Source organism: Mustela erminea, chromosome 20 (genome assembly GCF_009829155.1).
Source record: "Mustela erminea isolate mMusErm1 chromosome 20, mMusErm1.Pri, whole genome shotgun sequence".
Taxonomy (NCBI): Eukaryota; Metazoa; Chordata; class Mammalia; order Carnivora; family Mustelidae; genus Mustela; species Mustela erminea.
This window is the reverse complement of record NC_045633.1, coordinates 38,636,656-38,661,307: the sequence shown is the minus strand read 5'-3', so window position 1 is coordinate 38,661,307 and position 24,652 is coordinate 38,636,656. Positions and strand designations below refer to the sequence as shown.

The following is a 24,652-nucleotide window of genomic DNA, read 5'->3' as shown; positions in this document are numbered from 1 at the left end:
CATGGATGGAGCTGGTGGTTATCATATTAAGCAAAAGAAGTCAGTCAGAGAAAGACAAATACCATATGATTTCACTCGTGGAATTAAAGAAACAAAACAAATGAGCAAAGGGAAAACGAGAGAGACAAATCAGGAAACAGACTTTTTTTAAATTATTAACATATAATGTATTATTAGCCCCAGGGGTGCAGGTCTGTGAATCCCCAGGTTTACACACTTCACAGCACTCACCATACCACATACCCTCCCCAATGTCCATAATCCCACCACCCTCTCCCTACCCCCCCCAATCCCTGATAACCCTCAGTTTGTTTTGTGAAATTAAGAGTCTCTTATGGTTTGTCTCCCTCCCGATCCCATCTTGTTTCATTTTTTTCCTTCTCCACCCCCCAAGTCTCCCACTCTGCCTCTCAAATTTCTCATATCAGGAAATCATATGATAATTGTCTTTCTCTGATTGATTTATTTCGCTCAGCATAGTATTCCATTGTGTATATATATGCCACATCTTCTTTATCCGCTCATCTGTTGATGGACACCTGGGCTTTTTCCATAGTTTGGCTATTGTGGTCATTGCTGCTATAAACATTCGGGTGCACGTGCCCCTTCGGATCCCTACATTTGTATCTTTGGGGTAAATACCCAGTGGTGTGATTGCTGGGTCGTAGGGCAGTTCTATTTTCAACTTTTTGAGGAACCTCCATGCTGTTTTCTAGAGTGGCTGCACCAGCTTGCATTCCCACCAACAGTGTAGGAGGTTCCCCTTTCTCCGCATCCTCGCCAGAGTCTGTTGAAGAAACAGACCCTTGAGTATAGAGAGTATGGTTACAAGGGGGGGAGGAGGGGGGTGGGATGGGTGAAATTAGGTGATGAGGGTTAAGGAGCACATTTGCTGTGATGAGCATCAGACATTGTATGGAAGTGTTGAGTCCCTGTATTATACACCTGAAATTAATATTACACTGTATGTTAATTAACTGAAATTCAGATAAAAGCAACAAAAAATTTTTAAAAAGCATTAGTTTCCCCATAAAGTTTCTTTTTAAAATGTATTAGTTTTATACAAAGTGTTTCATGATTTTTATTTCTTCTATATTTGTTGCTACATATCTTTTCTCAGTTGTAACTTTATTTGAATTTTTCTAGATTTGATATGCCAGTAATGTATGTGTTTTATATTTTTTTCCCAAGAAATTTGCTCTTTTCTTTTTTATACTGGTTACCATATGTATGTATATGTGTATTTTCCAATTAATTAAATCTGCCCTCACTCCAACTTTACTATATCTTATCCCATTATCTTTATGTCTAATTTCATTTCTAAATTTTTCTTTGAGTATTTTCTTTTCTGTTTTTCTACAATCTTTTAAAATACTGAAATTATTTTTAATGCTTTGAATTTACCTCTGAGGAAAGCTTTGATTAATCCCTACATGTTTGAGATATGTAATGTTCTTGTTATTTCCTTTAAAATATATCTTGAATTTGTATTCTTTTTTTCTTTGGCTTTATATTCTTTTTTGATCAGGAAGAGTGTTTTTCAGCTGCAGAGACATTTAGGGATTTCTGATTAAATACTAAATACTATTAAGTCCTTGTTTCTTTGAATTTGGGTGGGAAAATATGGCCTCCTAATATCAGCTGTAGAGAGTTAGTTGATGTTCTCTCTGTAATCTTGCATATATTCCTGTATTTATAAATGTTTCACAACTATTTGAACAGTGTAGTGTTTGTTTGCTGCAGCATTCAGTATACAGCTGATGACTTAGTAATGGCAATTGTATTGCTTAAATTATCATTTTGAAAGTCCACATGGCCTAAAGCAAAGAGCAAATGTTGTGGAGTCAAGGTCAACCAGGTTTCAAGCCTGGGTTTTGTTACAGTCAGTGGAGCAATCTTGTATGGGTGACATTATCTGGACCTCCTTCCTGCCTAGGTGAATGGTGACACCTATCTCTACCTTTCAGTGTTGTTGAGAGAAACAAGTGAGTCAAATCTCTTAGCAATGTGCCTGGCCTGCAGTTGGTCCGAATGAATGGCAACTATTACTAAGTTTCATCTAACTCTTAACTGGTGGGCTATCAGGTAGTCTTAGCTCTCTCAGCTCAGGAAAATGTCTCTTATGATACTTTTGAGTATTCTCCTGCTTTTCTTTCTTATGAAATTCAAGTCTCCAATTTCGGTCATTCATCTCTGTCATTTTCTCTTTCATCATTTCATTTCTCTCTTATTTCCCTCTATTTTTTGTTCTCTCTCTTTTTTATTATGTTATGTTAGTCACCATACAGTACATCATGAGTTTTTGATGTACTGTTCCATGATTCATTGTCTGTAGAATACTCAGTGCTCCCTGCAATACGTGCCTTCCTTAATACCCATCACTGGGCTCACCCATCCACCCCCTCCCTTCTAAACCCTCAGTCTGTTTCCTGGCATCCATCGTCTCTCATGGTTCACCTCCCCTCCATCTCCCTTCCTTTATTTTTCCTTTCTTCTCCTAATGCCCTCCATGCTATTCCTTATGTTCCATATCCGAGATCCAAAAAGGACTTCTCAAACTCAGCTCCCTCTTTTTTTAGAGTAAGTTAGGTCTGTACATTATTTGTACAGTTGTCTCTGCAGTTGCTCCCCCCCATAATATATTTTCCAAATAACATTTATGTTTGCCTACATAAAATGAATACATTAGTATTCTATCTTTAAGTAACACAGAGGGGTGTACTAATTAGTAATACATTAAGTAGAAAGTTGAAAATGTGCAGGTTTTGGCTTTCCCAGTACACAGTGACCTCTCTTGTCTGCCCTTTCTCATGTGTGCACCCTGCCCTTTCTTGTTTGTGTATCACACTATGTATAGGCATTATTCCACTATTGTATTTTAGACTTTATAACACACACCCCCAAAACCCGGTAGTTAACAAGAAAGAACACAAGTAGATATGAATGGAGCATGTAACATTTTTTCAGGCCCCACAAATGTTCTTGAACATCCTTTGCTTTGTTCTCACTGTGGAGACCACTGTCCTAGATCTTATCAAATTGCTCTTTTTACTACTGCAGAATTTCCTTTTCAATGCCAGACACACACGTGTGATTCCTTGTCTCTTTTCCCACCTGAGCACACATTTCCAGGAGGACAGTGGTGAGGTCCTCTGAGTTCACACCCTTGACTTCCTTATTCTGCTGTGATCAGTTGATATTTTTCATTCTAATGTAAAATGTCAATAAAAGTATCTTTTATGTTTTCATTTTCCTGTATTATCTAATAGTGGTGAAAACTTTGTGCTTGGTGTTCTGCTCCCATGGGACACTGGCTTTTCAGATGCTGGGTTGCTGGAAGCAGGCACGCTGCTCTGGGTTGTCTGGGCCTCAGTTCTGCTTTTACCAGTGGGGTGAGGATGGGATGATTCATGAACTAGGAGGGGTGCCGGGGCGGCTCATTTTTTTAAGTGTCTACCTGGGACCTGGGATCGAGCCCCACTCCATGGGGAGTCTGCTTCTCCCTCTCCCTCTGCTCCTTCCCCCTGTTTAGCCTCTCTCTCTCTCTCTCAAATAAATAGATCTTTAAGAAAAGGAGCTTGATGGCTGTAAAATTCCATGAATAGAAGCAGGGAATGAAGGAACAGTGCTAGTCCCGTCAAAATGATGGCCATGGTGCTGCACAGAGTTAAGCATCTCAGATCTAGGAAGAGCTCCCTGTGTCACCAGCAGATGCAATATCTATGTTAGAAACTCTGAATCATGAGAACCCAGCATCTTTTCCTACTCCAGGTGGAAATTTTGATTTTGATAAATTTCTGTGACTTTGGCTCAATGGCTCAAGAACTTAAGAGTGCACAAAGGGGCTAACATGGTGGACTATCCTTGCAAGGTTAATTAACCCTTGAATAGCATCCAGGAAATTGGATCCAGGGAGGGATTCCATCATACCTAGAACGGATCAAGAGTGGCTCGCTGTGGTCAAACTGTTCGTATGTATGATATATTTTATGGCCAACACCTGCTTTCCTTCTGGGAGTCTGGAATGTTAGTACATGGCAGGCACAGAGGATCTACATGAGCAGTCCCCAGTAGAAACCTTGAACACTGGCACTCTAAGGTTTCCGAGTAGGCAGGATTTCACACATGTCACTACTCAATGCTGGGGGGGTTAATACAGATGTGTTGACTTTGCTGGGAGAGGATTCTGGAAGCTTCTTCCTGGTCTCCTCCAGACTTCACCCAGTGCATATATCCTTCCTGATGATTGTGTTTTTATATTCTTTTGCCGTAAAAAAATCATAGTCAAGAGTAGAACTACATGCTGTCCTGGAAGTCCTCTTAACAAGAACTTGGGGGCAGGTCTTGAGATCTCCAGTATATATCACCCCTTCCAAACAGCTTGCTGCTCTTGAGTCCCTTCTGTGTAAAACTTCTGATGCTGTTGTCAGGTTTTGCTGCCACAACCCCAGGTTCAGTAAAGAGCCATACGATGTCCCTTTCTCACCAGTCACCCTACCTGGCCCTCTGGCATTTCACATCACTGGAGACTAACTACATGCCCCTTATTGAACATCTCCCTTGATTTCTTGGTCCCCTCTCCCTCTTTCTTGGTTCTGCTGTTAGACTCTTCCTTTCCAGCTCCCTTCTCCTCCTCCCTCTTATGTAGAGTGTAAGATATCAGGAACCTACTCTTAGGTTTCCAACTTAAGCTCCCAAACACAGGAACAATACTGTAAGCACCAAGTTTCCTAAGAGCCCACTGTTCTTTATGTGTTAGCTCAGGCTGCTAGGACAAAGTATCACAGACCAGAGGGCTTAAGGAACAGAAGCTGATTTCTCTCAGTTCTAGGATGATCGAGTTCAAGGTGGTTGGAGGGATGGGTTTCTGGTGGGAACTCTGTCCTTGGCTTGTAGACAGTTGACTGCCTTCCAGCTGTGTGGACTTCCCCCTGTGCATGCTCTCCTGCTGCCTCTTCCTCTTCTTGTAAGGATACCTGTCCCATTGGATCAGGGCCCACCTTTAGGCCCTCATTTAACCTTAGTTATCTCCTTAAAGGCCCTGTCTCCAAATACAGTCCTGTTGGGGGGTCAGGGCTGCACATACGAGTTTTGGGGGGTGGTACAGTTCAGTCCCTAACCCCTTATAAGAGGTTGGGTTTGAAGTATTAGGCAAAAGAATTTCATTGGAGAGAGTTGATGGGGGTTCCGAGCATTAATTAACATTCCTGGAGTAGGAGGAGGTGTTTCTCATTTTGAGCAAAAGATGTTTCCAGAGATCTGCTTCTGGAGATGGGCTTGTGTTTGCTGGAGTTTAAAGAATATAAGGGCTGGTGTTTGTGCCATGTGTGAAAGACCCACAGGACAGGGTTGGCTGGAGCTGCTGCCTGATTTGGGCAGCCAAGCAGAGACAGCTGGGGGGGCATTGGAAAGAGTGCCTAATGCAAGGGCAAGGTGGCAGTCGGTTTGGGGTTACCTTGATGACCAATGAGAGCCAATAGCATCCTAGTGGAGAGAGAGACCACCAGAAAGCCCCGGGTCTTTATTTATCTATTTTTTTCTTATTATTTCACCCCATTGTGAGTGTTTCAGCTGGTTGTTCCTAATGCATGTTGTATAGTTCTGACGCCCCTCCCCCCGCAACAGCTTCCTGCCCTAGTTCAAGTGCGTTCCTTTGACTTACATGGCAGTGGGAAGCAACAGCAGCACACAGTCGCTAGCGGGTTAGCTTCCTGCACTTCCGGCTAAGTGGATCGTGATGTTTGGAAGGCTGAGGACGGAGGATGAGGCCGGTAGAAGTGAACGGCGCCCTTCCATGCTGCACTTGTTTGCTTGCTCGAGATTCCAGAAGCAACTTAACAAGAGAGTTTTGCATTCAGAGTCGGCTATGGTCCGTGAAACGCGGCGGGTCAGGGAAGCTGCCCACCCTTGTCCCTGGGAGCATGAGAATCCAGAATGGCAGTCTGATGTCACTGTGCCAGGCCTGGACAGACCTTGTTTATTACAGTAATTCTTTTTAGTGGATGGGGTTTCAGAGGCCTGGAGGGCTGTATGTGAGAGGCCTGGGTCCTCTGGGAATTGACCATCCAAGGAGAATCACCAAGACCCCCAAAACACAGGCAGAATGGCAATTTGGGGGAAGAAATGGCTTTTAGGCAAGGGTCATTTGTATTAAAGCCCCTGAAGGCCATCTCACCCAATTTCCCACTAAATTCCTTCCTGAGTGGCCAGATAGGAAGACATATGGTACTCTTGAAGTCTGCAGACTGATGCGAGCCGATGCTGGGACTTAACGCCGGCATCTCTGATGCATACGAGAGCTGGGACAACGCGGAGGCTAGTCTCATGGGTCCCAAGCTGAGTCTCTTGACTGGCGTATCTTAGCTGTGTGGACACAATCTAGTTACTTTTAACCCCTTCCTGCCTGCATTTTCTCATGGGGGAAGTGTGGAAGAGGAGAATCTGTTCATAACACTGGCACAGAACCAGACAAGATAAGTACGAAGCTCTGAGCTCAGAGTCTGGTATATTGCACGTCTTAAAGAAATCCTGCTTGGGACGCCTGGGTGGCTCAGTTGGTTAAGCAGCTGCCTTCCACTCCAGTCATGATGCCAGCGTCCTGGGATCGAGTCCCACATCAGGCTCCTTGCTCAGCAGGGAGCCTGCTTCTCCCTCTGCCTCTGCCTGCCATTCTGTCTGCCTGTGCTCGCTCTCTCCCCCTCTCTCCCTCTGATAGATAAAATCTTAAAAAAAAAAAGTTCTGGACCTAAACTACTCATTAAAAAAAAAAAAAAAAAAAAAAGAAGTCCTGCTTACAGACGATGACTCTTTTAAATGGTTAAAAAAGACCTCTAATGGTTAACCTGAGGCCCGCCAGCTAGACCAGAGGGAGCAATTTGGATTTCACTTTGCCCCCATATCCTAGGCAGCCGAAACAGTCCAGGCCAGGCAATGCTGGGGTCAGGGGAAAGAGTGTCCCAGACAGAGTCCAACTGTGGCCCTGCTGCCCCAGAGGAGGCCCAGGTGTCTGCCCACAGTGTGTCCAAGTGCACACATAGAAATCCACTCCTGGGGTGGAATCCCAGCTCTGTTCCCTGTTGAGTTTCTGCAAGCTACAGAACCTCTCTGGGCCTCAGTTTTCCCATTGGGAAAATGGGCTGCTGGAAGCCTACAGTGAACTAGTGTACGGATGTTTCTGTAAGCAATGCCCACCACAGTGGGAGTGCTCAGTCAAAGGTAGGTATTTCGAACATCATCTGACTTTTTTAAGACCTTGCTTCTGCCTGGGGCTGGTTTTCATACCAGGGACTTAATGTAAAACCCCCCTCTGAGATTCTATTTGTCTCATTTCTCTGGGATGGATAGAGTGAGGGGGTGGGGACATAGCTGCCACATTTTTGGGAGCAGCATAGGTAGCTTATGGGGTGTTCCCAGTTCTCTTTGTCCATTAAACTAGGATCTGTTTTCTCATCTAAATCTGAATAGAAACTTGTACTACTGGTTGGACTGGGGTTGAGCTTTTCATCAGGACGAAGAGTCTTTATTTATAGAATATCTGTAGAAAATGTTCTACATACCCACATATTCAGGAGCCAGAGCTGAGAAAATCCTAAGAGAGGTGTGGGGGCCCCCCTGGACTATTTCTGCAACTGTGGGCCTATAGGAATCTATTTCTCTTTGCTCCATAACAGGAGGGGGAAAAAACAAGGCAGGGGGATCATTTTTTTAAATTAACATATAATGTATTATTTACCCCAGGGGTACAGTTCTGTGAATCATCAGGCTTACACATTTCACAGCACTCACCATAGCACATACCCTCCCCAATGGCCATAACTCCACCACCCTCCCCCTACCCCTTACCCCCCAGCAACCATCAGTTTGTTTCCTGAGATTAAGAGTCTCTCATGGTTTGTCTCCCTCCCGATCCCATCTTGTTTCATTTTTTCCCTCCCAATCCCCTGCCCTGCCGCTCAGATTCCTCATATCAGGGAGATCATATGATAATTGTCTTTCTCTGATTGACTTATTTCACTCAGCATAATACCCTCTAGTTCCATCCATGTCATTGCAAATGGCAAGATTTTGTTTCTCTTGATGGCTGCATAGTATTCCATTTTGTGTGTGTGTGTGTGTGTGTGTGTGTGTGTGTGTGTGTGTGTATCACATCTTCTTTATCCATTCATCTGTTGATGGACATCTAGGCTCTTTCCATAGCTTGGTGATCATGGACATTGCTGCTATAAACATTCGAGTGCATGTGCCCCTTCAGATCACTATATTTGTGTCTTTAGGGTAAATACCCAGTAGTGTGATTGCTGGGTCCTAGGGTAGCTCTATTTTCAGCGTTTTGAGGAAACTCCATGCTGTTTTCCAGAGTGGATGCATCAGCTTGTGTTCCCACCAATATTGTAGGAGGGTTCCCCTTTCTCTGGATCCTCGCCAACACCTGTTGTTTCCTGAATTATTAATTTTAGCCATTCTGATTGGTGTAAGGTGGTATCTCACTGTGGTTTTGATTTGTATTTTTTTGATGCGAAGTGATGTGGAGCAGTTTTTCGTGGGTCTGTTGGCCATTTGGATGTCTTCTTTACAGAAATGTCTGTTCATGTCTTCTGCCCATTTCTTGAGTGTATTATTTGTTCTTTGGGTGTTGAGTTTGGTAAGTTCTTTATAGATTTTGGATACTAGCCCTTTATCTCCTATGTCATTTGCAAATATCTTCTCCCATTCTGTTGGTGTCTTTTGGTTTAGTTGACTGTTTCTTTTGCTGTGCAAAAGCTTTTGATCTGGATGGAGTTCATTTTTGCCCCTACTTCCCTTGTCTTTGGTGTGTTTCTACGAAGAGGTTGCTGCCTGTCTTCTAAAGGATTTTGATGGATTTCTGCCTCACAGTGAGGTCTTTCATCCATTTTGATCTTTTGTTGTGTGCAGTGTAAGGAAATGGTCCAGATTCATTTTTCTGCATGTGGTTGTCCAATTTTCCCAGCACCATTCGTTGAAGAGACTGTCTTTTTTCCATTGGCCATTCTTTCCTGCTTTTTCGAAGATTATTTGACTATACAGTTAAGGATCCATTTCTGGGCTCTCTATTCTGTTCCATTGATCCATGTGTCTGTTTTTGTGCCAGTACCGTACTATCTGGACGATTACAGCTTTGTAATGGAGCTTGAAGTCTGGAATTGTGATGCTGCCATCTTTGGTTTTCCTTTTCAACATTCCTCTGGCTATTCAGGGTTTTTTCTGGTTCCATATAAATTATTTGGATTATTTATTCCATTTCTTTGAAAAAAAATGGGTGGTATTATGATAGGGATTGTGTTAAATGTGTAGATTGCTTTAGGTAGCATAGACATTTTCACGGTATTTGTTCTCCCAATCCATGAGCATGTAATGTGTTTCCATTTCTTTGTGTTTTCCTCAATTTCTTTATGAGTACTTTATAGTTTTCTGAGTAAAGATTCTTAGCCTTTTAGGTTAGGTTTATTCCTTGGTATCTTATGGTTTTAGGTGCAATTGTAAATGGGATGGACTCCTTAATTTCTCTTTCTTCTATCTTGCTCATGGTATATAGAAATGCAACTGATTTCTGTGCATTGATTTTATATCCTGCCACTTTACTGAATTCCTGTATGAGTTCTAGCAGTTTTGGAGTGGAGTCTTTTGGGTTTTCAACATAAAGTATCATATCATCTGCAAAGAGTTAGGAGTTTGACTTCTTCGCCAATTCAGATGCCTTTTATTTCTTTTTGTTGTCTCATTGCTGATGCTAGGACTTCTAGTACTATGTTGGATAGCAGTGGTGATAGTGGACAGCCCTGCCCTGTTCCTGACCTTAGTGGGAGAGCTCTCAGTTTTTCTCCATTGAGAATGATATTTGTGGTGGGTTTTTCATAGATGGCTTTGATGATGTTGCGGTATGTGCCCTCTATCCCTATAGTTTGAGTTTTGATCAGGAAAGGATGCTGTACTTTGTCAGATGCTTTTTCAGCATCTATTGAGAGTATCACACGGTTCTTGTTCTTTCTTTCATTAATGTGTCATATCACATTGATTGATTTGTGGATGTTGAACCAAACTTGCAACCCTGGAATAAATCCCACTTGGTTGTGGTGAATAAGCCTTTTAATGTACTGTTGGATCCTCTTGGCTAGTATTATGGTAAGAATTTTTGCATCTGTGTTCATCAAGGATATTGGTCTGTAATTCTCCTTTTTGATGAGGTCTTTGGTTTTGGGGTCATAGTAATGCTGGCCTCATAAAATGAGTTTGGCAGTTTTCCTTCCATTTTTATTTTTTGGAACAGTTTCAGGAGAACAGGTATTAGGTCTTCTTTAAATGTTTGGTAGAATTCCCCTGGGACGCCGTCTGACCCTGGGCTCTTGTTTTTTGGGAGATTTTTGATGACTACTTCAATGTCCTTACTAGTTATGGGTCTGTTCAGGTTTTCTATTTCTTCCTGGTTCAGTTGTGGTCATTTATAGGTCTCTAGGAATGCATCCATTTCTTCCAGATTGTCAAATTTGCTGGTATATAGTTGCTCATAATATGTTCTTGTAATTGTTTGTATTTCTTTGGTGTTGGTTGTGATTGCTCCTCTTTCATTCACGATTTTATTCATGTGGGTCCTTTCTCTTTTCTTTTTGAGAAGTCTGGCCAGGGTTTATCAATCTGATTAATTCTTTCAAAGAACCAGCTCTCAGTATTGTTGATTTGTCCTACTGTTCTTTTGGTTTCTATTTCATTGATTTCTGCTCTGATCTTTATGATTTCTCTTCTCTTGCTGGATTTAGGCTTTCTTCGTTGTTCTTTCTCCAGCTCCTTTGGGTGTAGCATTAGGTTGCGTACTTGAGACCTTTCTTGTTTCTTGAGAAAGGCTTGTACTGCTATGTACTTTCCTTTCAGGACCACCTTTGCTGTGTCTCACAGATTTTGAACAGTTGTGTTTTCATTTTCATTTATTTCCATGAATTTTTAAAAATTTTCTTCAATTTCTTGGTTGACCCATTCATTCTTTAGTAGGATGCTCTTTAGCCTCCATGTATTTGGGTTCCAACTTTCCTCTTGTGATTGAGTTCTAGCTTCAGAGCACTGTGGTCTGAAAATATGCAGGGAATGATCCCAATCTTTAGGTGCCGGTTGAGACCTGATTTGTGACCCAGAATGTGATCTATTCTGGAGAATGTTCCATGTGCATTAGAGAAGAATGTGTATTCTGTTGCTTTGGGGTGGAATGTTCTGAATAGATCTGTGATGTCCATCTGGCCCAGTATGTCATTTAAAGCCTTTATTTCCCTGTTGATCTTTTGCTTATATGATCGATTTCAGTGAGGGGGGTGTTAAAGTCCCCTACTATTATTGCATTATTGTTGATGTGTTTCTTTGATTTTGTTATTAATTGGTTTATGTAGTTGGTTGTTCCCATGTTAGGGGCGTAGATATTTAAAATTATTAGATCTTCTTGTTGGACAGACCCTTTGAGTATGATATAGTGTCCTTCCTCATCTTAATAGTCTTTGGCTTAAAATCTAATTTATCTGATACAAGGATTGCCACCCCAGCTTTCTTTTGACGTCCATTTGCATGGTAGACTGTTTTCCACACCCTCACTTTAAATCTGGAGGTGTCTTTGGGTCTAAAATGAGTTTCATGCAGATGGCATATCAATGGGTCTTGTTTTTTTTAAATCCATTCTGATACCCTGTGTCTTATGATTGCGGCATTTAGCCCATTTGCATTCAGGGTAACTACTGAATGATATGAATTTAGTGCCATTGTATTTCCTGTAAGGATACTGTTACTGTATATTGTCTCTGTTCCTTTCCAGTCTGTGTTACATCTAGGCTCTCTCTTTGTTTAGAGGACCCCTTTCAATATTTCCTGTAGGGTTAGTTTGATGTTTGCAAATTCTTTTAGTTTTTGTTTGTCCTGGAACCTTTTTTTATTTCTTTCCCTTCTATTTTCAGTGACATCCTGGCGGGATATAGTATTCTTTGTTGCATATTTTTCTCATTTAGTGCTCTGAATATATTGTGCCAGTCCTTTCTGGTCTGCCAGGTCTCTGTGGATAGGTTTACTGGCAATCTAATATTTCTCCCATTGTAGATTATAGACCTCTTGCTCCCAGCTGCTTTCAGGATTTTCTCTTTGTCACTAAGACTTGTAAGTTTTACTATTAGATGACAGGGTATGGACCTATTTTTATTGATTTTGATGGAGGTTCTCTGTGCCTCTTGGATTTTGATAATTGTTTCGTTCACCAAATTAGGGAAATTTTCTACTATAATTTGCTCCAATATACCTTCTTCCCCCCTTTCTCTTCTTCTTTTGGGATCCCAGTTATTCTAATATTGTTTCATCTTAAGGTATCACTTACCTCTCAAATTCCCTTCATGGTCCAGTAGTTGTTTGTCTTTCTTGCTCAGCTTCTTTATTCTTCACATTTGGTCTTCTATATCACTAATTCTCTCTTCTGTCTCATCTATCGTAGCAGTAAGAGCGTCCATTTTTGATTGCACCTCACTAATAGCTTTTTTGATTTCAACTTGGTTAGATTTTAGTTCTTTTATTTCTCCAGAAATGGCTTTTATTTCTCCAGAAAGGGATTCTCTAATATCCTCCATGCTTTTTTTGACCCCAGCTAGCACCTTGATAATCATCATTCTGAACTCTGGTTCTGACATATTACCAGTGTCCGTAGTGATTAGGTCCCTAGGCTTTGGTACTGCCTCTTGTTCTTTTATTTATTTATTGATTTATTTTGAGATGACTTTTTCTGCCTTTTCATTTTATCCAGATAAAAATAGATGAGTGAGAGAACAAAATACTTAAAGGGTAGCAGCCACCCCAGAAAAATGTACACTAATCAAATCAAAAGAGACCTGAAACCAGGGGGAGAAGAAAGGGGGGGGGGAAGGAAAAGAAAATATTGGATTGGTGAATAGAACAGAGCCACAGACTTAATTTTTTTTTGGGGGGGGGAGGGTATTTTGGTCTGTTAGAAGAAAGTACGTCTGAAAATTTTAAAGAAAGAAAAACATATAAATACACAAAAATAAGGATAAATACGATGAAGGGATGGAATATGACTGTAAAGATGAAAATGAAAAAAGATTCTAAAAAAGGAATTGAAAAAAGAAAGAATGTGATCATGCTGGAGACTAGAACAAAACCATGTACTAGATTTAGGGTATATTTTGATCTATTAGAAGAAATTGTATCCCAAATTTAAAAAAAAAAATCTTACATGTATACAAAAATAAGGTTAAATACAGTAAAGGGATAGAATATGACTATAAGTATGAAAATTTAAAAAGATTTTTAAAAAGATAAAATAGAAAAAGGTTAAAATAGGAAAGAAGAGAAATTCTTAAAAATAGAATAAGAAAAAGAATTTTAAAAATCTAACTTAGACTAAAGAATCATGGAGGGAAAAGGCATGAATTCTATGTGTTGTTTTCCCCTAGCTCTGGATTCCCCCAATTCTCACCGATCGGTAAACGTGGTCTTGGCTCCGTGTTTTTGCTGATCTTCTTGGAGAGGGGCCTGTTGCAGGGATTCTCAAAAATATTTGCAGGAGGCGGAATTGCACTGCCGTGCCAGGGGCGGGGCTAAGTCGTCTGCTCGGGTTCGCGCTGGAGCTTTTGTTCCCTGAGCGCTTTCCGTAGAGCTGGGGAGGAGGATAAAGATGGCGGCCGCCCCGGTTCTCCCCGTGGGACCCGAGAGCTCGGCCGCCCCTCAGCCCCCCGGAGAAAAGCCGTCGGTCCCTCCCGGCTCCGGTCCCCGCGGGCTCCGAGCTCCCCGGCCTGGGACCGCGGCTCCGTCCCCGGCGGCCCGTCCGGCGTCCGCACACCCGCCGCTCCCCGCGCGCTCCCGCCCGCTCCCCGGAGGAGGACGGTGAGTGTCCCCGGTCCGCCGCGTGTGCGGTCCCTGCGCGGAGAGCCGCGGCCCGACTGCGCCTCGGGTCCCGGGGAAGGCCCCCGCGCTGCGAGCCCCTCCTCGGCCGTCCCCGCCGCCGCGTCCCCGCTGCGGTCCCCGCGCCCCGCCGCCCTCAGACCCCGTCCTTCCGGGACCCCCGGGACCGGACCGCGGTGTCCCCCGAGGGTCCCGCCCCGCCCCCGCCGCGACGCCCCCGCGGAGCCACGTCTACGCGGTCGGACTCTGGGCCCCGCCCCGCCGCCGGCCGGGAGCCGCCCCTGCCCCGCGGCCCGTCCTCCCGCACGTGGCCGGTCCCGCCTCCGGCGCGGGGTCGCTTTTCTGCCCCGGACCCGCGGCTCTGGTTCTGTCCGGGCTCCGGGTGCGCTCGTCGGGGCCCGGGCGGTTTGGCGACCGGTTAGCTGAGCTCCTGCGACCTGAGGGTGTTTCCGTCTCCTCCTCGTCCGCATCTGCCCCTCGTCCCTTTCTCGGGGACCGTGTCTTGTTGACGAACTCCTCGGAAGCTCCCGAGCCCTCGGAAACACTAAGCCGCAGATCCTCCCGGCGGCCGAGCCTGGGCTGAGCCGCCTGCGCTCGCACCGGCTGCAGCCGGCATTTCCGATCGGGCCGTGCGCGCTCCGTGCCCGGAGCTTCCTCTCCGGCCGAGCCTTTGCGCAGGGAGCGGGCTGCTCCCCGCACGGGGCCCTCATTGCTGCGCGTCAGCTTCCGGCTCGGCGTGCGCGGCCGAGGGCGCATCGGTGAGCCGCCCCCGGTGCCTCTGGCAGCAGCTCCCTGTGGCCCCTCGGAGGACAGCAGTCCGGGACCGCGGCGCTCCTGGGGGAGGCTTCAGAGACGCGGCGGCCTCTCTCCTCCTCCCGGGAAGGTGGACTGTTCAGGGACAGCCCTGTGTCCCGGCTGTGACCACCCGCAGACGCCCTAATGAGAGAAAGCGTTGCTCACTCCACTGCGGCCGGGAGCTTAAGCGCTGCGGCTCGCTGGGTGGATTTCAGTTAAGGTCTCGTTAGGGCCTCGTAGAACGGGATCCATGCCCCCGAGCTCCCTCTCCCTTGTGAGCTGTTGGAGGTCGCCATGGGTAACAGACATCGGGGTGATGCCGTCCGCTTTACAGAACAACATCCCAGGCAGAGCGCCAGCGGAGGGCGCCCACAGTGTTGGGGCATGTTCCTGCCCGCCGTCTGCACCTCCGTCCTCCGCCTCCTCTTTCGGAGCCGCCTCGCCGCCGGGAGCCTGTTCGGACATTGGTCTCCCTCGTGGCCTTGCGCTGTGAAATGTTAGTAGCACGGATGTTCTGTGGTCTGCTCATGTCCTGTGGCCCGAAGGGGAGCCACGGACCATTGTGATAGCTAAGGTTGTCTCCCAGGAATCCATTTTCACCTGATTGAGGGTGGTACGGTTTCTATGAGAATGTGTATTCTAGGCTGAGAGCGCTGGCCATCCAGCTCCAGATGAGCCGGGCTGATGGGGGCTGAGCCGAGGGTCAGTGCCGGTGTTTACCAAGCGTGTGTCTGTCTGAGCCTCGGAGCCCCTTGGAGCTAGCTCTCTGTGAACACCAGGAAGACGGGGCCTTCTCCTTGTCCTGCACCTTCCAGTTTCCCACTCTCACAGACACTGGATGACTGCAGCACGTTACAGCATCTTAAATACTGTCCATTGGTATCTCGGGTGAGGGTCCCGGGAGGGCCCAAGAGAGCCCATCTCTTCCCTGTATCTCTAGGAACATTGAGCAGCATTCTTTCTAGAAGTATTTGTTAATTTGAGAGGAAGGATGGTACCTCACTTCTGCGTAATTAGCTTTCTCATGATGACCAGTGAGAATGGGATTTAATAAATTAACATTTGAAGGTGGAATTTAATTCGTTAATTTATTTATTTTCAGGATGAACTTTTAGATCCTCTCTCCTTTTGAACGGTGAGGGGTAAACCAGTGACCTTCAGTAGCCCAGTGATGGCCGAACCCATTTGGTACTAAATCTTTCCTTTCCCACTGACTTGTCACTCCTCCCTTACCCCCTCAGGGTTTTTTTCATCTATACTGCAACATGTTTCTGGACTTCGTTTTCTAAATTATTGGCATCTTGATGATGACATCTGCTCAGCTTTTTGAAGTAGGTTTGGAACGAGGGCTGTTTGAAGGCGGTTGCCCTCTGGGAGTTGATCGATGTGTGTACACTTTGGCAAACCTGTGTGCAGACACCTGGGCTGTCTGCACCAGCTGGGCCAACATGTGGTGCGCTCTTGGTGGAGACGCCCTCTTGAGCAGTTCTAAGGGCGCAGAATGCCACACTGATGAGTCATGGAGGCTTGGACAGTACCCTGAAGGTCTGTTTTCATCTGAGTTGGCTCTAGTTCACCTTTTAGTGTCGGATCTAAGGTAGATCCGACACTAAACTTTCATCTAGTGTCAGATGAAAGATGCAGAGTTGAGCAAAGGGAAAACAAGCAAGGGGTATCATTCCTTCATTCTGTAAGTACGTGCTTAGTGCCCGCCATTGTGGGCGATGTACAAAGAAGTTTCAGACTGGGTCCCTGACTTTGCAGAGCTCACAGTGCAGGTGTGGAAAAGGCATGCAGACCGGTGGCTGAGTTACAGGCTGATAAGTTCTATGACAGACACACGTGAGGGTACAGGGAGAGACCGCGCTGTGGTCTCTGTGGCTAGTGAGATGAGGGTCAGAAAAACCGAAAAGAGAGCACGGTATTCAAGTTCCATCTTAGAGAACGAGATGGTGTTCATCAGGTCGACAAGTGGGGAAGGCATCCTGGGTGGATGTAGGGGCATGGGGTTTGGCAGTAGCCGGGCATTTTGTTCAGAGGCGGGGAGCAGAAGACAGTGAAGGTCAAAGTGGGACGCGAATGCCATCTTGAAGTGGTTTCCTTATGTTGAGTCAAAGACGCCGTGGACATTTATAAAACATCATCAGCTATGCTTTTGGGGAGGCAGACTTCTGTGTGGGAGAGAGAGTGAAGGTGAGAGCCCGAGAGCAGGCAGCCGTTCTGCTAGTGCTGTAGTTATCACTAGGTACATTTGTCCTTGCAGACGCTTTCCCACCGCAGTCTGCTAGAAGGGCCTGCAGATTGAATTGACCAGAGGGGTAGAGCGGGCACAGGCATGGAAGAGGGGAAGGACTTGGTGTCTCAGTGTGTGTGTGACAGGAGGAAGGAAGAGCGGGGGAAAGCTGTACTTTCTGTCACGTGTACTGCGAGGTGTTTGCGTCCATCATGTGTACTGCTAGGCGGTTTGTGTCCCAAAGGTACAGCAGGTGTGAGGGGTGGCCATTTAAGTGGGGGGTGAGTGCTGGCTGGGCATTTAGATATGGAAATACTGGAAAACAACTCCAAATGTGTGGTATTAGATGTACTGATATTGCCAGTATCTTGTGTTCCCAGTGGTATTTAAGAATGTGGGGCAGTTTTCTCTGATGCCACCAGCTCTTCACCCATTGAGGTCATGGGAAGAAGAAAAGCGTGGTGATGTTCATTTCATTGGGTGCCGCAGGTCAGTCTCAACAGCATTTCAACTCACCTTGGTATTTTCTTCTTCCAGGGGATGGCCAGGTGGACTTTGATGAATTCATGACAATTCTTGGCCCCAAACTGGTGTCTTCAGAAGGTCGCGATGGTTTTCTTGGAAACACAATAGATAGCATATTCTGGCAGGTGAGTACAATTTTCTTTTTAATTAAATTTGGCAGTAGACATATGCCTGGGACTAACTTTTGACTCTGAATTCTTGAGCTTCGGTTTAGCATGTGACCATCTCTTCTGGGCTAGAGTGACATACGTTCCTTGAACCGGAAGTCTAAGTGGAGGTCCATACTAGATTCTCCGAGCAAAGTATCAAAACCATACTCATTTGAAGTTTGGATGAGCAGCCTGTCTCCCTAATTTTTCTTTATGCCAGAAATAGTTTTACATTTGGGGGAATTAATATTCCTCCCCTTCTGAGTCACAAATGTTTCTTTCTTGGGGATCCTTAGAAAGTATGCCATTGGTATCGCCTGAGTCCTGTTCTGTCCCTGGTTCCAAGACATCCTTTTGCTGAGAGGATGGCCGGGTTGTCTCATGTGTTTAGATGCTATCGATACCCTAGTCCTTAATAGAACAGAATGGTTTTACCTAAGAATTTGTGTTTGATGTTTCCCGATTTCCTCCTATTTCTGTCTTGTAAAATCTCTTGGGACATTTCAAATATCTACGTTCAAATTATTAAGGTGCTATGAATCAATTTTATATTAGTTCTTTGGTCTTAATATGTGACTCTCAGTTCATGACTATGGAATTTGGGAAACATGTTATCAACCACTGTTTTTAAAATTTGAGGGGAATATTTTGTCACATTAAATTGAATTGTTGGTTATGCATGTAAAACACCACTCCAGCATAGCGCGTTTTTAAAAATTTCTTGATGTGTTTTTTTCTTTTTTTCTTAGCCAGAGATAATTCTTTAATCTAGGTAAACATTGCAATTGACATGTATTTCTGGTCTTAACTCTTCTACCATCTTGCATATAACTAATAAGCAGTCGGTTAGAGCACGATATGGGCCATGCAGTCTGTCACTGTGGCTTTCACAAAAGACATTGAAGACACAGCCCTGGCTATTTAAGAACTTGGGTGGGGAAACACTCTGAAGAGAGAAAAAACACAGAAGCGATTCTTGGTGTGACGGTTCCTGGACTGATCATTTGTAGGCATCCTCAGCTCCTCACATGGTGTACACAATGGATCATCCATAACTATTTCTTGAGGAGAATGAATAGCAGTCCCAGAAAGGAGACAGATGTGATCTTGAGGGGTGGGATAAGACTTGAGGAAATGGAGGTACTTGCTTCAAATTTTGAAATACGGCCAGAAGTGACAAAGGATCAAAGGGATATTCCAGGCTTGTCACGATGGGTTTGAATGGAGTAGAGGCAGTGTGCACGGCTGTCTTTAGACGTTGGGTTGAAGGGAGAGACCTCAGACCTCACTGGCAGAATGGTTTTAGGACCTGAGCAAAGAGAAGACTTGAGATGATCCCAGGGTTCCCGAATGACAGGGATAAGGTCATGGAGAAAAGAAGTCTTTGTGTGGACTTGAATTCTGAGTTGGGCACGTTGAGTGTAAGTTGAGGGTCAGACGACTAAGAGAGGGAGGCAAGTCTTTGCCCAGCTACATGCAGGGACAGATCGTGGACAAGAGGCTGGGGCTGGACGTCCAGATTTCTTATCCATCAGAGCTGGTGGGTGAAATCACTGGCAAGGAGGAGCCCATCAAGAGCAGTTGCATAAATGAAGACGAGCAGAGAGGCAGGACCTGGTTCTGGAAGATATCCAAGGACAGGGGAGAGCGAGACACAAGAACGTGTCCCCAAACTGCCTCCCCAGACTGAGGTTGTGATCAGCCCTGACTCTCCCCAGGACCTCCGTGGTCCTACCTGCCAAGGACAAGAATATCTCACTGCTTATGCAACCCTTCAGGTGTGACTCACCACTTGGAAGGACAGACAGGTAGAGGCCTTTGGCAGAAATTTAGAAAAAAAAATGAACACGTAGTTAAAAAGATGGGGAAACGTGTTTCTCACCAGGCCAGGTTTCAGCCCATACAGATCCACTCTGGTGAACATTCCAGAGTTCCTTCTCTGCCTGATTTCTCTCTTCTGGGCCGTGCTTTATTCCCCACTCTGAGTGCTCTCTCTTCCCTTTGCCTCTGCCTTCGCGCCACCTGTAGCCTGGAAGAATGCTACCTGCCTTCTAGGCTCTTCCCGACCCCCATCCTGGAGGGCAAGGAGCTCCCAGTATTTAATCTAACCCTAACGTGGAAACCTCACATCTTCCAGGTTCTTCATAGTTGAACACACACACATTAAGGAAATATTTCTTTGTCTTGACTGCCTCTAGCATAATTTGGACATACTATGATGCTTGCAAGTTCTCTGTTTTTGCCTTATATTAAAGACCCTCTTCCTCATCTGGGGACACAAACAGGTTGGGGAAAAGTGAGTAAGGGGGAAAATTGTATCGTGAAATATTTAAATGAATGCAGGAATGCATGGACACCGTGGCATTAGCTTTCCTCTCCTGCTGGTCCTCACACAGCTCAGAATTTTATGACTAGCAGAGGAGAACAGAGACAGCTATCAGTTCTCAGTAGTCAGCGGTACCCTCCCACACTGCCCCCTCCATCTGTCCTTTCGGAGACAGCGTGAATAAATGGTTCCGTGCATCCAGTCCTTCCTGGGAAAAAAGTGCATCTTCCCAGTGCTTGAGTGATTTTTCAGGTATAACAGAAAGCTCTGTGTGTGCGAATGTGTGTATATGCATGCATATGTGTGGGTTTACTTTGCTGCAGTGTTGAAGATGTTAGAGAGGAACAGGGAGCGGCAGCTTTCTGCCTCTGAATATCCAGGCAGGAGATGTTGGTATCAGGAGGTACTGATACTCTAGCAAGGAGAAGATTGTTTACTTAAGAGGCTCTGGCAAGGGTTCCCACCAGGGATGAAGTCAGGTCTATTTATTTATTTAAATTTTATTTTATTTTTCCAGTGTTCCAAGATTCATTGTTTATGCCCCACACCCAGTGCTCCATGCAATACATGCCCTCCTTAATACCCACCGCCAGGCTCACCCATCCCCTCAACCCTCTCCCAACCTCTGTTTGTTTCTCAGAGTCCACAGTCTCTCATGGTTCATCTCCCCCTCCAATTTCCCCCAACTCCCTTCTCTCCATCTCCCCTTGTCCTCCATGTTATTCCTTATGCTCCACACATAAGTGAAACCATATGATGATTGACTCTCTGCTTGACTTATTTCACTCGGCATAATCTCCTCCAGTCCCGTCCATGTTGCTACAAAAGTTGGGTATTCATCCTTTCTGATGGAGGCATAATACTCCATAGTGTATACGGACCACATCTTCCTTATCCACTCGTCCATTGAAGGGCATCTTGGTTCTTTCCACAGTTTGGCGACCGTGGCCATTGCTGCTATGAGCATGGGGTACAGATGGCCCTTGTTTCACTACATCTGTATCTTTGGGGTAAATACCCAGTAGTGCAATTACAGGGTCATAGGGAAGCTCTATTTTTAATTTCTTCTTAAGCAATCTCCACACTGTTTTCCAGAGAGGCTGCACCAACTTGTATTCCCACCAACAGTATAAGAGGGTTCCCCTTTCTCCATATCCTCTCTAAGAATTGTTGTTTTCTGTCCTGTTAATTTTGGCCATTCTCACAGGTGTAAGAATTGGTATCTCAGTGTGGTTTTGATATGAATTTCCCTGATGACTAATGATGATGAATACTTTTTAATATGACGTTGGTTTCTTACAGATATAGGTAGGTAGGATGGTATACTTGGAGGGTGCATGTCTGATCTGTTTGCCGCAAAATATATTACACCATAGGTTGTAATAGAAAACAACAATAAATGTGTCCAATATCATGGTTTCTGTGGGTCAGGAATGTGAGAGCAGCTAGCTGAGTGGTTCTGTTGTGAGGTGGCGGTCAAGGTGGTGGCTGGAGCTGTGATCATTTGAAGGCTTGACTGGGGCTGGAGGAAGTGCTTCAAGGTGGCTTACCATGTGGCTGGCAAGGTGACATGGGCTGTTGGCAGGAGGCCTCAGGTCCTTGCCACAGGGACCCCTCCATAGTGCTGCTGGAGTACCTTCATGACACGGCAGCTGGCTTCCCTCAAAACAGATGATGCAAGAGAGCACAAGGCAGAGGCGATGGTGCTGTGTACGGCCTCCTCTTGGAGGTCAAACTCCCATCATTCCTGGAACATGCTCTTGGGTACACAGCCATTCCTGTTCGGCAAGGGAGAGGAACACCTCCTGGCGAATACCCAGAGCCATCAGTCGTCGGGGCCATCTTGGAGACTGACCACTGAAGAGGGTAAAGACTCTGTAATTGGCTTCAGCTTCTGGTCTGACATTGCCACACAGCCTTTGGTTTTCCCCAGCCTTTGGTTTCTTCCTACCTCAGAGAAAACCTGTGACCGCGGCTGCTCTGTGTTCTGAGAAGTGATCCTAGCAGGCACGAGGCTCATCTTGCTAATTGAAACCATTTCCCTGTGCTCCCTCCTCACTGGCATTCTAGCCCACAGTGCCAAGAGGAAAATAAAATCAACTGGGATTCTGCTCAACAGCTTTTTATCAGCTGGTGCTCATCCTAAAAGTTAAGAGCTGCTGGCTCTGTGCAGGAAATTGGTTATCAGTGAAGGTGGGATGTAATTGTCTACGAACACAAACCCCTTCCCAAAGAGCGTGATCCGAGGGCCATACCTCAGGGTCTCTGGCGTCCCAGGGCACCCAGCCCTCTGAGGTTGAGGCTCCTAGATTTCTTGGCAGCCGGTGCAGAGCCTCTCTCTTATGTAGCAAATAATAATTGCTGGAAATTTTTGTTGTATTCTCACCCTTCATTCATGAACTTTGTGTGTTTCCCGTCACTGCAGCGATCTGCTTGGGGAGCAGATGTGGAACCGTTTTGAAGGCAGCCTTAGGACTTGTGTGTTGACAGTGGAAAGGAGGCCAGGGAAGGCTGGAAGGGGCTGGGACTCAGGACGGGGTGGTTTGAGTGCTCGGTGTTTTGGGTTGATAGCGCCTGCAAGGGGGTAGGGTCCTCCGAGTCACTGCTGTTCTGCCATTCGTTCCTGCTTTGCACGGTGACACCACCTGTAGCCGAAAAACGAGTCGTGAATACAGGAGATGCTCCCTGGTGGCAGGGGACAGAGCCCTGCTCCTGCGTCACAGGCTTACCTGAGTCACTAGGGCAGTACCTTACTCTTCTCCGTGACCTCCAGGCCTGTGCAGAGCTGATCTGCACCGAGTTTGCAGACAGCATGCCAGGGCGAGGATGGTGGCAGGGATCCAGCGTATCAAACAGCTCTCCCAGCCCCGGGGTCCAGCCAGCACTTCTGTTAAACTCTTCTCCCACTGAAGAGAGGGAGGAGTCCGTCTTAGCGAGGAGAGCTCAGACTTGTCTTCCTGGGAGGACAGGAAAAACACCTAAGGCTCCTTCGCTACCAGATTTTTATATGCCACAACAATGCGGATGTGTCAAGACTTCACTGGTTTAGGTTCTCTGTCTTAAATAAAACACATAAATATATGAGCAAATGGGTCCGTTCGCTGGATGCCACTGGGTGTACGGAAACACGTCCGAAGCTGGGGGTCAAGGAACAGGAAACTTATAGGGGCTCCCTGGGTTCTGAGCGTGCCCCAGAGTCTGACCATCCTGAGCCTCACTTGCCTATGCATATGCGAGCGGGTCACTGTCATAGCTCGCTAATCTCACGGCCATGTGCAATGTCCAAGACACTGTAAGTTGTCCTCACATAAGCATGTGTGGGATGCCCAACCCCAGATTTGGTCCAGATCAAGGGCTGCTACGCTGACTTCTCCAACGCCAGGCCTGCTCGGCTTGCTTTCCGGCTGTCCACTCCTCCCCATCTGGTGGGAGAAAAAGCAGCAGATGTAGTGAAGCACCTGCAGCTGTTCCACAGGAACCTCTCCAGGCTTGGCCTCTGTCCCTCCATCCCAGACCCTTGCTCTGGTCTCATGCCTTCCCTGCTTTTCCATCTCTGCTATGGTCCCAGACTCCTGGTCGCTGACCTGCGCTCTGACCTGAGGACCAGTCCTTCCCAGCCCAGGTCCCAGGCTTTTGCTTGGGACATTCCTGTGCCCGCCCCCCGGGCCGTGGCCGAGACGAGCAGGGAGGTGTGCTTAAAGTTCTTGACTCATGGGCAACTGAGAGCACTTGACATTCCATGCTTGGGCCCTATGAACAGGGCACTACAAAAAGCTACATTATGACCCAGATCTGTTACGCACAAAAGTATGGGAAAGAAATGTATCAGAACATTAACAGTGATTTGCCGTGTGCAGTAGGACGATGAGTAATCCCATCTTCCTGTATTTTCCGGAATCTCAGCAGTGGGCATGCATCAATTCTATCACCAGAAAAAGAAAATGGAAGGAGAGGAAATGCAGCTCAGTCAAGAATCTTAAGTATCTGCAATATTTTCGTTTGTAAAACCAAAGATTACCTGGCCCACGAGGCTTACTGTTGGTAAAGCTTGCAGGTCAAGCAGACGAAGAAACAGAAGAAATCGTAGTCCTGTGGGGCATGTTGCATGGGGCTGAGATCTAGAAAACACCCGAGGTCTTTACTGAGTGTTAAGAATAAATTGCATCCTGAGTCTCTCCTCGCATCAAATCTGGCGCCAGCAGGGTCGTTCTCCCCCAGTATTTTGTCTGAGTTTCGGATCCCAAACTGCTGTGCCCCAGATCTTCATCATGGAACAGAACCTAAATAGCTTCAGAAGCGGGGCCCGTCATGAGGCCTGTTAGATCGACAGCAACTGCCTGAATCCCCAAAGCGGTTTTACCTGTGAGACAGGGAGTGTGGAACCCATTAGCCTCGGCCCTGGGTCTTGAAGTGTGGTTCCTGACTGGGCAGCTCCAGCACCGCCTGGGACTTGTTAGAAATGCACATGTCGGCGCCCCACCCCAGGAACGCTGAATCAGAAACCCGGGGCTGGGGGGCCAGCAGCCTGCATTCGAGTAAGCTCCTTGGGAGGCTCTGACGCCTGCTCCAGGTTGAAAGCCCGTGAGCCACTGAGATTTTAGGGAGCCTGGCATGTGGGACGCGCATCTGGTCCCACTTACTGGTCTGACCCAGACCTTGGTAGTGGGGGTTTTCTTTTATTTATCCTTATTCTTGGGTGTGATTGACTGTTAGTCTGTAAGTTTTAACTGT

The 24,652-nt window shown here is 46.0% G+C and overlaps 1 protein-coding gene and 1 pseudogene across 7 annotated transcripts in view; one reads left to right on the top strand and one right to left on the bottom strand.

Moving 5' to 3' along the window:
• The window catches only part of CALN1 (calneuron 1), a 492,584-nt gene that overhangs the window by 308,761 nt on the left and 159,171 nt on the right, over positions 1-24,652 (top strand). For all 7 annotated transcript variants that reach the window (XM_032328188.1, XM_032328183.1, XM_032328182.1 and 4 more), the window contains one exon: positions 17,459-17,571. In XM_032328188.1, coding sequence (XP_032184079.1) covers positions 17,459-17,571 — 113 coding nt within the window. The remainder of the gene's footprint in view (positions 1-17,458; positions 17,572-24,652) is intronic.
• Positions 22,280-23,705, bottom strand: LOC116581141 (annotated as a pseudogene).